This window comes from Pinus tabuliformis, chromosome 8 (genome assembly GCF_031772625.1).
Source record: "Pinus tabuliformis cultivar Carrire ecotype Pingquan chromosome 8, CPIR1, whole genome shotgun sequence".
NCBI classification, from domain to species: Eukaryota; Viridiplantae; Streptophyta; class Pinopsida; order Pinales; family Pinaceae; genus Pinus; species Pinus tabuliformis.
Genome location: NC_142294.1, coordinates 1,441,396,202 through 1,441,409,789, shown reverse-complemented (window position 1 = coordinate 1,441,409,789; position 13,588 = coordinate 1,441,396,202). Strand labels below are relative to the sequence as shown.

At 35.8% G+C, this 13,588-nt stretch overlaps 1 protein-coding gene across 1 annotated transcript; it reads left to right on the top strand.

The window, feature by feature from the left end:
• Positions 1-4,914: 4,914 nt before the first annotated feature.
• LOC149241119 (histone H3.2-like) lies at positions 4,915-5,202 on the top strand. Its single transcript, XM_089370440.1, has one exon. The coding sequence runs from the start codon at positions 4,915-4,917 to the stop codon at positions 5,200-5,202; it is 288 nt and encodes a 95-aa protein (XP_089226566.1).
• The last annotated feature ends 8,386 nt before the right edge of the window (positions 5,203-13,588 follow it).

Genomic DNA, 13,588 nt, shown 5'->3' with positions numbered 1-13,588 from the left:
TATTAATAGGTTCATGATAACATGCATAATCATCCCAATTTCATAAATGAGCTTCTCAAGTCATCTAAGGGGGAGGTTGACAAGCTAGGGCAGCCTCCTCTAGTGCATGTTTCCATGGCTCAGTCTCCTCTCCATCCACCTTTACTTCCACCTCATAACAATGATGGGTTGGAGATTCACTATGTACAACCACATGGACCAGTAGTTTAGGTATTTTTTTTATTCGTAAAATTTCAACATTTTTTTTTTTTAACTTACATGTATACATGATAATTAATTTGTAGACTAATTATAATTTTTCATTACCAGTGTGTACACAGACCCAGATGGAGAGGGGTGTCAATGTTGAAGCTTTGTGGATGCATGAGTGTGATGCTAGGTATGGATACATTGAGCCACAGGAAGGGGAGCACCAAAGGTAGAGTGATCAGATCCCCATCCCACTTGACTTTCATTTACACTCGATTGAGCCACGGGTAGGGGACTAATTAAATGTACAATTCAAATCATTTATTTCAATATTGTTTAACTTGTACAAATAATGTTCTAATTAATTTTAATTTGAATGCATTATATTGCAATATAAGATTATGGACAGTTACTCTATGCAACAGAACAAGCATAAGAGTTATACAAATGATACTTTTTAGAGTGGATCATATCTAGTTTATATATTTTCTGGACGATTTCATAAGGCACATTCACATGTGATGCAAACTTTGTATATTTTCATACATGGACAATTTATGGATTCATGAAAATCATTTCAATTTATTAATGTTCATTTACAATGTAATTTGTATATATTTTCATATGGAAAATTTATTATCATACATTAATAATTATTTCAGCTTATGGATTTTCATTAAATTTTAGTTTATCGAATCGTTAATTATTTTGCTAGCTTAATTTTTTTTTTTGTAGTATAATCTTTATTAAAAAAGATAACAATTTTGACTTCTCAAGAAACTAAAGAAAATAAGTACAATATTAGACTATAGCGCAAAGTATAAGCGATATTAGTGTGTCGTGAATGTGTGTGCAAGTGAAATTGAGAGCATAAAAAGTGTGAATTGACATGGATATGTGGTGATCCTTTATAATTCCCCTAATTACATTATCATGTGATATTTGTTCCTTGCAAGAAAATAAATAATGTTTGGATGATGGGCCACTTACTTCTTTCCTAATTATATTATGTGAGCACATGGGGAGATGGAAGATTTACTTCTTTGAGAAAGGGTCCAGATGCCACCACAGGTTTTCCACAAGGATGCAAGGGAGGTAATGCCTATTTTCATTCTTTACTAACACGAAGTCCCAGTCCTGAAAATAAATGAATGAAATAAATCTTTTGTTAGAACAAAAAGAAATAGATGTGTAGATGATGTGGCACTTCTTTCCTAATTATATTATGTGAGAATATGCAGATATGGAAGATTTAGTGCTTCGAGAAAGGGTATACATGCCACCGTAGGTTTGTCACAAGGATGAAAGCGAGGCAATTCTTAATTTATTTCTTTCCTACCACCAAGTATTGGTCCCAAAAATAAATAAATGAATTAAAATCCTTGGTTATAAAAACAAGTGAGAACTTTCCTCCTGGTTAAGCTAGGTGTGGCGTGAATTGGAATGAGAAAAATAAGTAAAAAAGGTATGTGGATTAGGGCCACTTATTTAAATCCTCCTTGTTTTAAGCTATCTCTGTATGCAAAATTTCAAAGTAAAATATAATTAATTACTCTTCTTGTAATGGTTAGTAAAGAAAATTGGTTAGTAGTGATGGTGTGTGTAAGGTGAATAGTGCACACACAAATTGTTTCAATTACAAGTATGTGATATCTGGTTCATGATACTTAACACATTTCCCCTAACTACATGGTGTGATGTTTGTTCCTTGCAAGAAAAGAGAAGATGTGCGGATGAAAGGCCACTTAATTTTCCAAATTATGCTATATGTGAGCATAATATACGGAGATGAAAGATTAGTTCTTTGGGAAAAATTATATTTCCATTACCAACTCAATTGAATTACATAACTTGATTTAATTAAATAACTAAGGTTTTTTTCTTCTGCATAATTCATGATTTAACTTCAAGAGATGCCACAATTGAGAACACCCAATAGATAAACCCCCATGTAAAGGATACAAATTTTGCAAACTAGTTGAAGGTATGGAATTTGTAAAATATGTGTACTTAAAATTTTATATTTTACATTTTAAATATGATCCTATGTTAGGAATGAAAATATAATTCATTTATATATAAATTTTGTTGATAAAAAAAAAATTATCTTTTATGTTAAATCATAACTATGTTGGAAAAAAAAAATTATATATAAATGTTAATCATATATTATAATTTAAGTGTTTATATATTTCCAGTTGAAATATGTATTATATAGTTATAATGCATTGCTATATATTTCTATAAATGGTTAATAAAATACAACATTGATTCAAAAACTATATATTTTAAATTTATTTGAATAAATTTTCAAATATCATAATTCAAAATTGTTAATATTTTTTAATCTTCTTTATATAAAATTATTGTATTTAATCAATTATTTCAAGAAAATGTACCATACTACTAAAACAAATTTAAATTTCTTTATTCATCTAATAATGTAAAAAATTAAAACCATAAATATATATTTTTTGATATTTCAGAGTTTTTTAGTCCACAGGGTCTTGGATAGATGGTGATCAGGTACTCTATTAAGGCACTCGTTGATGTGAAGTCATCAGTTGAATTCCCCACTCCAATCGTGGTGATATATTGGACATGATGAAGATGTAGCCCAACCAAGCTTACAATTTTTTTTTATTTTAAATGTTTTAATATATATAGCTCCATCTCTTAATTTACCAAGTGAAGCATTTGACCTTTTTCAACATTAGTTATTATTAGCAACAATTTTTTGTTTCTTCAAGAGACTATATAAATCCTAAACTAAAAGTGATATATACAACAAGGATGGTGTCATGTTTTTGTTCATACATATTACTCACCAAACATTTTAATTAAAATCCAATTCCAACTAAAAGGGATTGTGGGAAGCAAAGGAAAGGGAAAAATTATTTAAAAAGAATATGTGTTAAGAATAAAATTAGAGAAATTGGAGAGTTTGAAGCTTTGTTTTGTTTCAAAAGAAGTCACATTTACTAAGTGAATCATTTGACATTTTTCAAAATTAGTTCTTCTTAGCAACAATTTTCCATTTCTTCGAAAGACAATATAAATCCAAAACTAAAAGTAGTCCCTACTCAAACAAGGATGATATTATTTTTTGTTTATATATCTCATTTACCAAATGTTTCAATTATTTAAATCCAATGTCAAGTAAAAGGGAATGTGAGAAGAGAATAAAATCAATTTAAGTGATTAAAAAAGAAAAGGTGTTACAAATAATAGAATATTAGAGATTTTACTAAAGAACAAAAAGAGAGTGGCTAAAAATGAGAAGATAATGAAGATCTAGCAAAGTTAATGAAGAAGATATTGTATAATAATTTTCAAGGTTGTTGAACTAAAGACTAATAGAAATTAAGTTTAAATTCTTATATAGGAAGTCTAAATATAGTTTTGAAAGAGAATTATTACTAACCTAATGATATGGAAAATCTTTTGAATTTGGGAGATTGTGAGATTCTTGAAAAACCAAGCTAGTGTTACCAAATTGAAGGGCCAAGTTTATTTCATAAGAGAAAACAAAAAATATTTATAAATTTATACAAATTTAATAAACTATAAGATAATTTGAGACTAAAATACCATACAATATGTAAATACACACTCCATGATACAAGAAGGAACATATTCAACTAGTTTTCAAGTATGCTAATATTTGGAAGCCTACTATACAAGATCAAATATGTTGGAAAAGTTTTTCTAGATTAGAAACACCATATCATTTAGTGTTTTGAAACGTGTATTTGAAATTACAATCAAACAATAGTAAGCATAACTTTCTTAAATGAATAACTTATCATAACTATATAAATTTTCACAATTCCAAAAAAAATGGAAGAAATGTGCGATGAGAAGTATGAGAAGACCAATAAAATTGTTGATAAAGAAACTAAAAGTAATCAAGAGATAGAGGTTTTAGTGGATTTAAAGAACAAGGAAGATGCTACAAGGTCTTATCAACAATGAATTTACACTGTTCTCATTTGTGGTGATGAGGGACACAAATTATTCGAGAGGTTTTTTGGGAAAATGTACATGGAAATGTTAGCACAACAATAAAGTAGGGAACAAGGATGGGTAAGAAGATTTAAGAAACTATATGTGTCTACAAGGAACCTTTTTTATGCACATGTAAAGATGGATATCCAATGTCTTTTATGCTTTTAATTATTTTCCTCAAATCTTGACAAATTTTAAAATAAGGTTCCTCTTTTTAACTTTTCAACCATACTTCGCAATATATTTCACGATTACATGTTGAGAAACAAATAGATGAATTTAATCAACATTATATTGACAAAATCTAAGAATATTAACATGGTAAACATTTCTAGCATAGTATCAATATATGCATGCTAATTTATTTATTTTGCATTTATTATTTATGAATTTAATATTTATTAATCACATGAGCCTTCCATGGAGCATTAAATTGATATGAAATAATACATTGGTTTTTCTACAAGTGTAGATGTACACTACACTTTGTATGTCATTAAAAAACTTGTTCTCTTTAAAAAATTCTCGTAACCTTGACCCAGACATATACAAGAATGCAATAAAATACATATACAAACATAAAAATAGAAATGCAGTGTTTGATAAAAAACTGGTTCCAGACTTTTCACTGAGGAAAAAACTGTGACGGCGAGGGTTTTTGTGAGGGCCTATGTGATTGAGCTCTGTGATGGTGCTGGCTCGAGTAATAATGGAGAGATGGCCCACATGAAGCAGGCAACCTGGAAGGCGACTGGCGAGAAGGCACCGTGGAAGCAGCTTGCAACGAAGGCTGCGTCGAAGACTCCCCCAGTGACGGGAGGAGTAAAGAAGCCTCATAGATTCAAGTTTAGCTCCGTTGCCCTCCGTGAGATCCGAAAGTACCAGAAGAACACTGAGCTATTCCCCTTCCAGCGCCTGGTGAAGATGATTGCCGAGGATCTCAGGACAAATCTGAGGGTTCAAACTGCTACCGTCTTTTTGCAATCAAAGGAGAGGAGCTTTTGAGGGCTAGATCAAAGCTTTCTCGTAGCAGGGCGATTAGATCTTGGGCCTCGGGCAGTGCTAAAGCCTAGATCTGGAAACAAATCTATCTTTTTTGCCGAAGATTCCTCTTGCCATAGATCAGCTACAGTTCGGTTCCTCAAGGCAAGGCAGATCCACAACTATTTTCATGAGATCACGATTCTACATAGATCTGATGCAGATCCGGATGGGCCGGATCTGGATAGTATCAAAGCCACTTCAGTGGAAAGGGAAGACCACAAAATTGGCCCCTGGACGCAGATCACTAGATATGATGAGATAACTCCCAAGAATTTTCAAATTTTCATTAGAACACCCACGGGGAATACAACACTGACCTAGGTTTATGCTACAAACAATATAATAGATTTCAAAAACAACATTGCCGATCAGATCGGCTACCTGGCTGACAAGCAACACTTATTAGCACGGGGCAGATCGCTAGAGGACTCCGGATCCATAAAGGACTACAAAGTCAAACCAGGATCTACAATCATTCTCAATATGAGACTAAGAGGAGGTGCAGCAACAAGCAAATCAATAGAAGGAGGAAGCGGATCCAAATCAAATCACAACCCAGATCTACGCCAGCAGCACAGAAGTGAAGGAACATCTTACAAGAATATTTTACTAGGAGGGAAAGCTTCTCCAACAACTCCAAAGCAGTTTGGATCATAACCAAGTCCGTACATAGTGGAGCAAATGCAGCAAACTCCAGAACTAACAATCGATACAGCAGAAGCAGAAAAGGTATGTTGCAGCTATGAGAAGCTAGCCATCATATGTCGTTTTAACGGATTTTGGCCCAAACCCTTGGATCTGTTTCACTGGATATTCACAAAATGGTCTATGGACTGTGAGATCCACCTCTGTTCCAAAGGGTTTTTTAGAGTTAAATTCCAATCATCAGAAGTTAGAGATCTTGTGATTCAGGAAGGACCTTGGTTCTAGGGATCTTCGGGTCTCTTTATAACTCCATGGTTCTCGGATTTTGATGCAAATACTTTCGTTGTATCTAAAATGCCTGTGTGGGTATGTCTTCATAATCTCCCTATCCATTTCTGGGACCAAAAAATACTTGCAAGCATAGGGAATGCCATAGGCAGATATATCAAAATGGATACACAAAGAATAGATGAAATAATTTTTACTTTTGCACGCATACATGTGTGGAAGTAGATCTTAGTAAAGGATTGCCGGGAAACATTAAACTAAAACAAAAAGATCGCAGTTGGATGCAGTCATTAGATTATGAAAATATAGCTTTCAGGTGCAGAATATGTCGGCAAACTGGACATCTCCAAAATGCATGTCCAGAATACAAAAAGAACAGTCACAGAAAGAAGAAAACCGGTAATCAACAAAAGGGATGGAAAATTATACATTCAGATTCAGACGAGGAGGAAGAATATGAAGAGGAAGAACTAGTTCCAAATGAAATGGAAACTCAGAAGACTCCTACACAAGAGCCCATGGAATCACAATCCGGAAAGAATTCAAATCCAATGGAAATAAGTGGAACCAAAAGGTAGCATTCATCAGACACCTTTGATTCAGACAAGGAAAACCCCCGACCTGACGATGAAAATCCACTTCAAATTGTTCCCATAATTCCGTCCCAAGGAGAATGGCGAAAGATCGAGAAGAAAAAGGGGAGGAAGTCATGATCCCCCCAAATGTCAGTGCCTTTTTTCTCGCTATGGTATTTTTCACTTGAAGTTTTGTCTTTATTTTTATTTTTTATGTGTTTATCACCGTTGACAGACATTGGCCCAAAATTTCCTCATATGAGGAGGCCGTGTATTTGCTTAGTGGTGCCTTTAAATGTTTGGCTGGACTGAATGTTCTCATCCAGTGAGCTCTATGATCAGCAAGTTATAGAGCAAATCGAATGCCTCGGCATATACTTGTAACTTTTTATCCTGGTAATAAAAAGTTCGCTTTTTTCTTTGGAAAAAAAAAATAGAAAGGCAATAAAAATAAAACTCCATTTCATTAATATCAAAGAATTGAAATATGCTTAGATACATAACAGAAATAAACTAGCTTGGGCGATGGTAGCTTATCTATGAGAATATATGTGGTGGCTACATGTTTCTTAACTATGTTACAATGAGGTTCAAGGGGCTTTTTATTATTTAACAACAAGGGAAAACCCTAAACAACCAAAACCATAATGTTGGGAGATGGAATGCCAAGAGTTTGTGGGCCCCATTAGGTTAGTTTGGCAACCAACATCCCGAGGTCATAACTTGGTCATATGATCTCTATTTGGTATGTACGATACCTCGTTGGAAATATCTCTCTTAGTACTATAGAATTTTCTAAAATCCCATGCCTATGGCATATAATCTTGCCCATGGCTTGTTGCAGACCTCAAAAAAACGTCCTTTAGGGGGTCAAAACAGCTCTGAAAGTTCAGGACCCGAAAAATTGCTAAAAATAGTAAATGTTGCTCTAGTCAAGGAAATAGATGAAACTGACTGGAATTATAGGTGGAATAGGTGGGTGGCCACCAATATCTAGATTAGTCCTCCCCCCTTAAGAAGCAATGTTCCCCATTTCATGTAGAGCCTCCATGACATGAGGAAATTTCTGTTGAACCTATTCCCTAGTGAACCACTTTCCCTAGTGAAGGAGTTGGCCTACTTCGATGACTCGATAGAGTTGGATCCTCTATTGGAGAGTGTTCTTGATCTACGTGTCCATGATCCTATCATTTGTGGCATGTTGGATGTAGCTAGGGTTAAGCTCTGTTGGTGTCAACTACTCAACAACATTGGATGTGTCCAACAATGGGGGAAAGTATGGTGGCATCATGTCCACATTGAATACTAGGTGCAGGCCAAGGAATGGTGGAATGTTGAGCTCAAAGGCATTTTCCCCTATATCCTTGGTAATGGTGTATGACCCATATCAGAGCGGGCAAAGTTTGCAGTGGGGCTTAGTGAGGCACTCCTTCTACAAATGTAACAAAACTTTGTCGCCCACCTAGAACTTATGTGGCACTCAATGCTGATGATGACGCTACTTGTACTTAGCATTGGCTCTATCCAATATGTCATGGGCCTACTAGCAGATGTGGTGAATATTCTCAATGAAGTTGTTAGCCCTGTCAGCTTCAGCCTGGACATGAGACGAATCTACTTGAGTAGCTACAAATAGTATGACCACATCAATGGGACATAATGGTTGGAATCCCAATACCACATGAAAGGCGTTGTGGTCAGTTGAGCTATGGAGAGCTCTTTTGTAACTTTAGTTGAAAAATAGAGGCTTTCATCCTATATGTTTGGATGCTTCGAGTTGTATATGCGCAAAATGTGCACAATCATCTTGTTGAAGACCTATATGTTACCACCAGTTTAGGGGTGGAAGGTGATGAACTTAATGAAATTGGTATACGACATTGACTAGAGGCTTGACCAAAATGTACTCAAGAAGTTGTTGTCACCATCTGAGATAACGGACTATGGGATCCCAAGGTGTACTGACACTCATTCAAAGAAGACCTTAGGAGTGGCTTCTGTTGTGATACTCTCTTTGTAGGATGCCAAAATGGCCATCTTGGAGAATTCGTCGATGACCATGAAAATATAGTCATTTCCATGCTTAGTGGAAGGAAGGCCTAACATGTAATCCATGGAGATGGATTCCCAAACATGACTAGGAGTAGGAAGAGGAGTACATAAGCCTTTCTTCTTGATGGTCAGTTTGAAAGTGGCATAGGTAGTGCAAGATCTGATGTACTTCCCAACATCGTATCAAAGGTTCGAAGAATAAAAATACTTCTGTAGAACTGCCATTGTTTTATCTACTCTGAAATTTTTAATGACCTGACTTTACTGCACCTCCCAAATAATATTGGAATGCTAGCTTTAAGGAATGTAGAGGTGTCCCAAGTGGCATAACAATTCACCCTAGAGGTGAAAATCGGGAAATTGGTTGCCTTATAGGAGAATCTAGTATGTGTTGCCAAATTCTATGTTTCTCTTGTAAAGATGCAACCACCTTGAAGTCTTGTGTCCACAAGAGTCGAGAATTTTTGGTCAATTCCATGACCTACTATGGGTTAAGGTAGTTTTCAACATTATTGGTGCTTCACTTCTGATACTTAATCTTCAAATGGAACTGTTGTAGGTACGTGGACCATTTCTAATGGTGATTGTTCTGCAAATTTCCTTGTGTCTATATGAACTGCAAGGGTCGGTGGTTTGTGTGGATGACCATTTCCTTCCCCATAATGTAATGCTTCAATTGTCGATAGGCCTGGATAATGGAATACATCTCATTTTCATAAATGGGATACTTTCAAACCGTGTCTGAAAACATCTCACTGTTATGTGCCACTAGATGCCCTTGCTGAGTAATAACTACACCAATAGCATAGTTAGAGGCATCTATATTTTTCTAAATGTTTATTGCAAGTCTGGTAATGTGAGCACTAGCGTAGAGTAGAGGCAATGCTTCAACTCAAAAAATACCTTATGTTGGGATTCATACAGAAATAACTTATCTTTCACTCCACCCTTAGTTACTTGAATCAAAGGCCAAGTGGTCTGAGAGAACCTAAACATGAACCTGCGATAGAAATTTGCAAGACCCAAAAAGTCACAAAGCTATGTTAGAGTGGTTGGGGTTGGCCAATCCCGAATAGCTTGTATCTTCCCTCAGTCCACATGCATACCCCGCTCATCAATGATGTACCAAAGATATTGAACCTGAGTCATAAAAAATGTTCATTTATCTAATTTGGCAGTCAATTTGTGTTGTCATTGGCTTTGGAGGATCTATCGAATATGGTGGAGGTGTTCTTCCAACCTCTGACTGAAGATCAGGATGTCATACAAATACAGTACCATGAATGAGTCAGTGAAGGGCCACAAGATGTCATCCAAAATCCTAATGAAGGTTGCGGGGGCATTTTTCAACCTAAAAGGCATGACCAACCATTCAAAAAGACCCTCCTTGGATTTGGAGACAATCTTCCACACATTGGAGGGTTCAGTTAGTACCTGGTGATAATCGAACATCAAGTCAATCTTGCTGAAATATTTTCCACTCTTGAGTTGGTCCAGAAGGTCATCAATCCATGGGATTGGATACTTATTTTGAACAATGATCTTGTTCAACACCCGATAGTCAATACAGAGTCTCCAGGTCCCATCCTTCTTCTGTACCAACACAATTGGGCTCCCACAAGGTTATGAACTTGACTTGATGTGCCCTTTCTGCAACATCTCCCAGATATACCTCTTGATTTAATTGTTCTCTAGAACAAAGTGTCGATAGATCGGGTTGTTTGGTAGCAGCGCACCTATGGTCAGATCAATGGAGTACTTGACCTGACAATGTAGGTGTACCCCTATGGGTGATGTGAAGATGTCCCTATACTCCTCCATGACCTTGTCCATCTATTGATGTTATGGGGGGAACCTTGTCTAGAGGCTGTGGATGTGGCCACTATATTCTTCTTTCCTTGAGGTTGAATCATAACGAAGAAAAAATTATCAGTCTAGGAAATTATGTTACTAAATTGATTCGCAAATATCAAAGAGATGGTGTTAGGTCATGCTACCGCTGGTGTCCTATATAACTTAGTACCAAAATAAATAATAATAGTGCGAGGCCCAGATTCATATACACAATGATGCTTCCTCAAGTATGCTTGAACTACTAATACATCAAAAAGTTCAAGAGGAGAAACATCACACAGTACCTCATTTGTGAAGAGATTGATGTTGTAGTAAAGCCAACACTTCTAGCTGATGCAAAGATCTTATCCTTAGTAAAGCCACTTGATGGTATACGACTGTGGGTGTGGTGTGGTCGATTAGCCCATCCACTTCATGACCTCTGATAACATGAGGTTATTTTGGCTTCCACTATCGACAATCAACTGCAGTGGAGAACCCTTCACCCATATTTTTGAGTGGAAGAGACGCCCCCCCTCCTCTCGATCTTTGGGGTCAGTCTTCTAGATCTTGGTGGTGGCAACACTCGTACTAGGCTTTGCATCAATAATGTTGTTTCCTTTGTCATTTCACTTTCCAAATTTTCACTCAGAGTTCAAACATGCATTTGATTCGGAAGCCTTTAGTTCGGCCACTAGTAACTGCTTGGCTCGACAATGACTTGTGTTGTGAGTGGGGCTCTTATGGAACTCACACCATTTCCCTGTGTCCTTCTTTGTCTTTGTGGTGTTTTTATTTTCTTATGGATTTGATAGGTTTTCTTGGGTCACCCCACCTTTTCTTCGTGATTTTTTATGGTTTGGGCGTGCCTTTCCCTTGCTTCACATTCACAGATCGAAAGTCTCGCTTCTTCTCTTTAAATTTCTGCTCGATCTTGACAACATAATGATAGGTGGCACCAAGCAAGGAGATGTCCAGGAACTCCATCTCATCCTATATGTACTTGTGTAGATAGTCACGGTACTCGAGTACCAAATTCCACTCAGAGTCCCTGATTGTTCAAAGGGTGTGAAAAATATTTTTGAACTCTGATGCATCTTGGTCCCTTGCCTGCCACATGGTGGTCCACTTTATGTATTTATATTCATGCTCCTGGCAGGGTAATATTGTTTCTTGATGGAATTTCAAAAATAATTCCAAGTGGGTGTGTCAAAAAACAATAAGGATTTATTCATGTCCTTTTGTTCACAATAGGTTTCCCACTAGTTCTTGACATGGGGTGCGACTTTCAAGAGTGTAAAAGTAATATTTTCCCGATTGGGGAAGTCGTGAACTGAAAAATATCCTTCCAATAGATTTAACCATCTATCTATGGCATCTGCATCTATATAGCCTTTGAACATGGGAGTTTAAAAGTTTACTTGTACCTTAAAAGGAGTGGCAACTCCAAAGTGGTTATTCGATGATGATGTGTATCCTATGGGAAGCCACCGAAGGATCTAGGAAAAGTTATCCATCATTGTATTCCTTTGTCGCTTGAGGGCATCTTTGAGAAATATTTTGAAAGGATCTCCTACTCCCTCATCTTTATTTTATTCAACCATGGGAAGCCATTAGGGTTTGTGGAGCTGGCCTTGCAAAGGTTCAACCAATTCAAGCCCCAAATCCTTATCTGTTGACCTCATTAGGGACATGTAAAGAAAAATAGAGAAAGAGTAGACTAATCTGATACCACTAATCTAGAATTATAGAGGAACACAACAGATTATAGATAGAAACATAAACATAAATATGTAGCATAAATAAAGCGTGATATAATTAATATCAAAGAACTAAAATATGTGTGCATACAGAATGGAAATAAACTAGCTCAGGCAATGGTATCTTATCTCTGAGAAGAGATGTTGTGGCTATATGCCTCTAAACTATGTTACAATGAAGCTTACGGGAATTTTTATTATTAAACAAGAAGCGAAAACCCTAAACAACCAAAACCCCAAACCCAAAAGATGGAATGGGAAGAGTTTGTGGGCCCTATTGGGGTTAGTTGGGCGGCCAACTTCCCAAGGTCGTAACTTGGTCATATGATCTGCATTTGGCATGCATGATACTTTGTTGGAAATATATCTCTGATTAAATCAAGATTTACCGCACAGAGCTATTGCAAACCTTGAAAAATGTCATTTAGGGGGTCAGAACAGCTCTGGAAGTGGAGGACTAAAAAACTACTAAAAATAGTAAATGATGATATAATCAAGGAAACAAATGAAACCAACTTGAGCAATAGGTGGAATAGGTGGGTGGCCAAAAATGTCCACCTAGACCAAACCTTCATGTGAGAATTAAAAGGAAAAACATGTGAGGTTTTCAAAGCAGGGACAATCATTTAGGATTCTAGGGACCATTAAATGTTATATATGATGATGGATGTCATGAAAATTTAATGTTGTTATATATGTTTAACAAAGAATTTCTTCTGAACATGCACATTGGAAAGAGGGATACTCTTGCTCCTTCTAGATCTTTCAACAATTTCTCTCTTTTGACCTCTACAAGGATGTCAAGCAGCAATCAAACTAATGTTTATAGGTTTTGGAGAACCTATAAGACACCATTTTTATTAATCCCTCTTGTAAGTAAATTTTCATGATTGTAATTCATGTAAATAATATATGGAAATTATGTTACAATAGTTTTCTTTTGTTAAATAACATCCTTAGATTTTGTGAGTTATCTTAAACCATTATAATTTGCAGGGGGTTCATAATTTGCATGAATTCAAGTGGTTTAAAAATATTCCAACAAATCATGGTTTCAAGTGGTTTTCAATAATTTACATGGTTTCAATTTTTTTTCTTTGGTTGCTGTCATATCTCAAATTTTAACTACACGGTACTACTTTCAAAGGTTATTTTATATTAGTTTTATTGTTTCATTCTCCATTTGTTTCTTTC

Bases quoted from the DNA above. Each gene is read 5' to 3' on its own strand.
- LOC149241119 (XM_089370440.1), top strand. From the start codon at position 4,915: ATGGCCCACATGAAGCAGGCAACCTGGAAGGCGACTGGCGAGAAGGCA.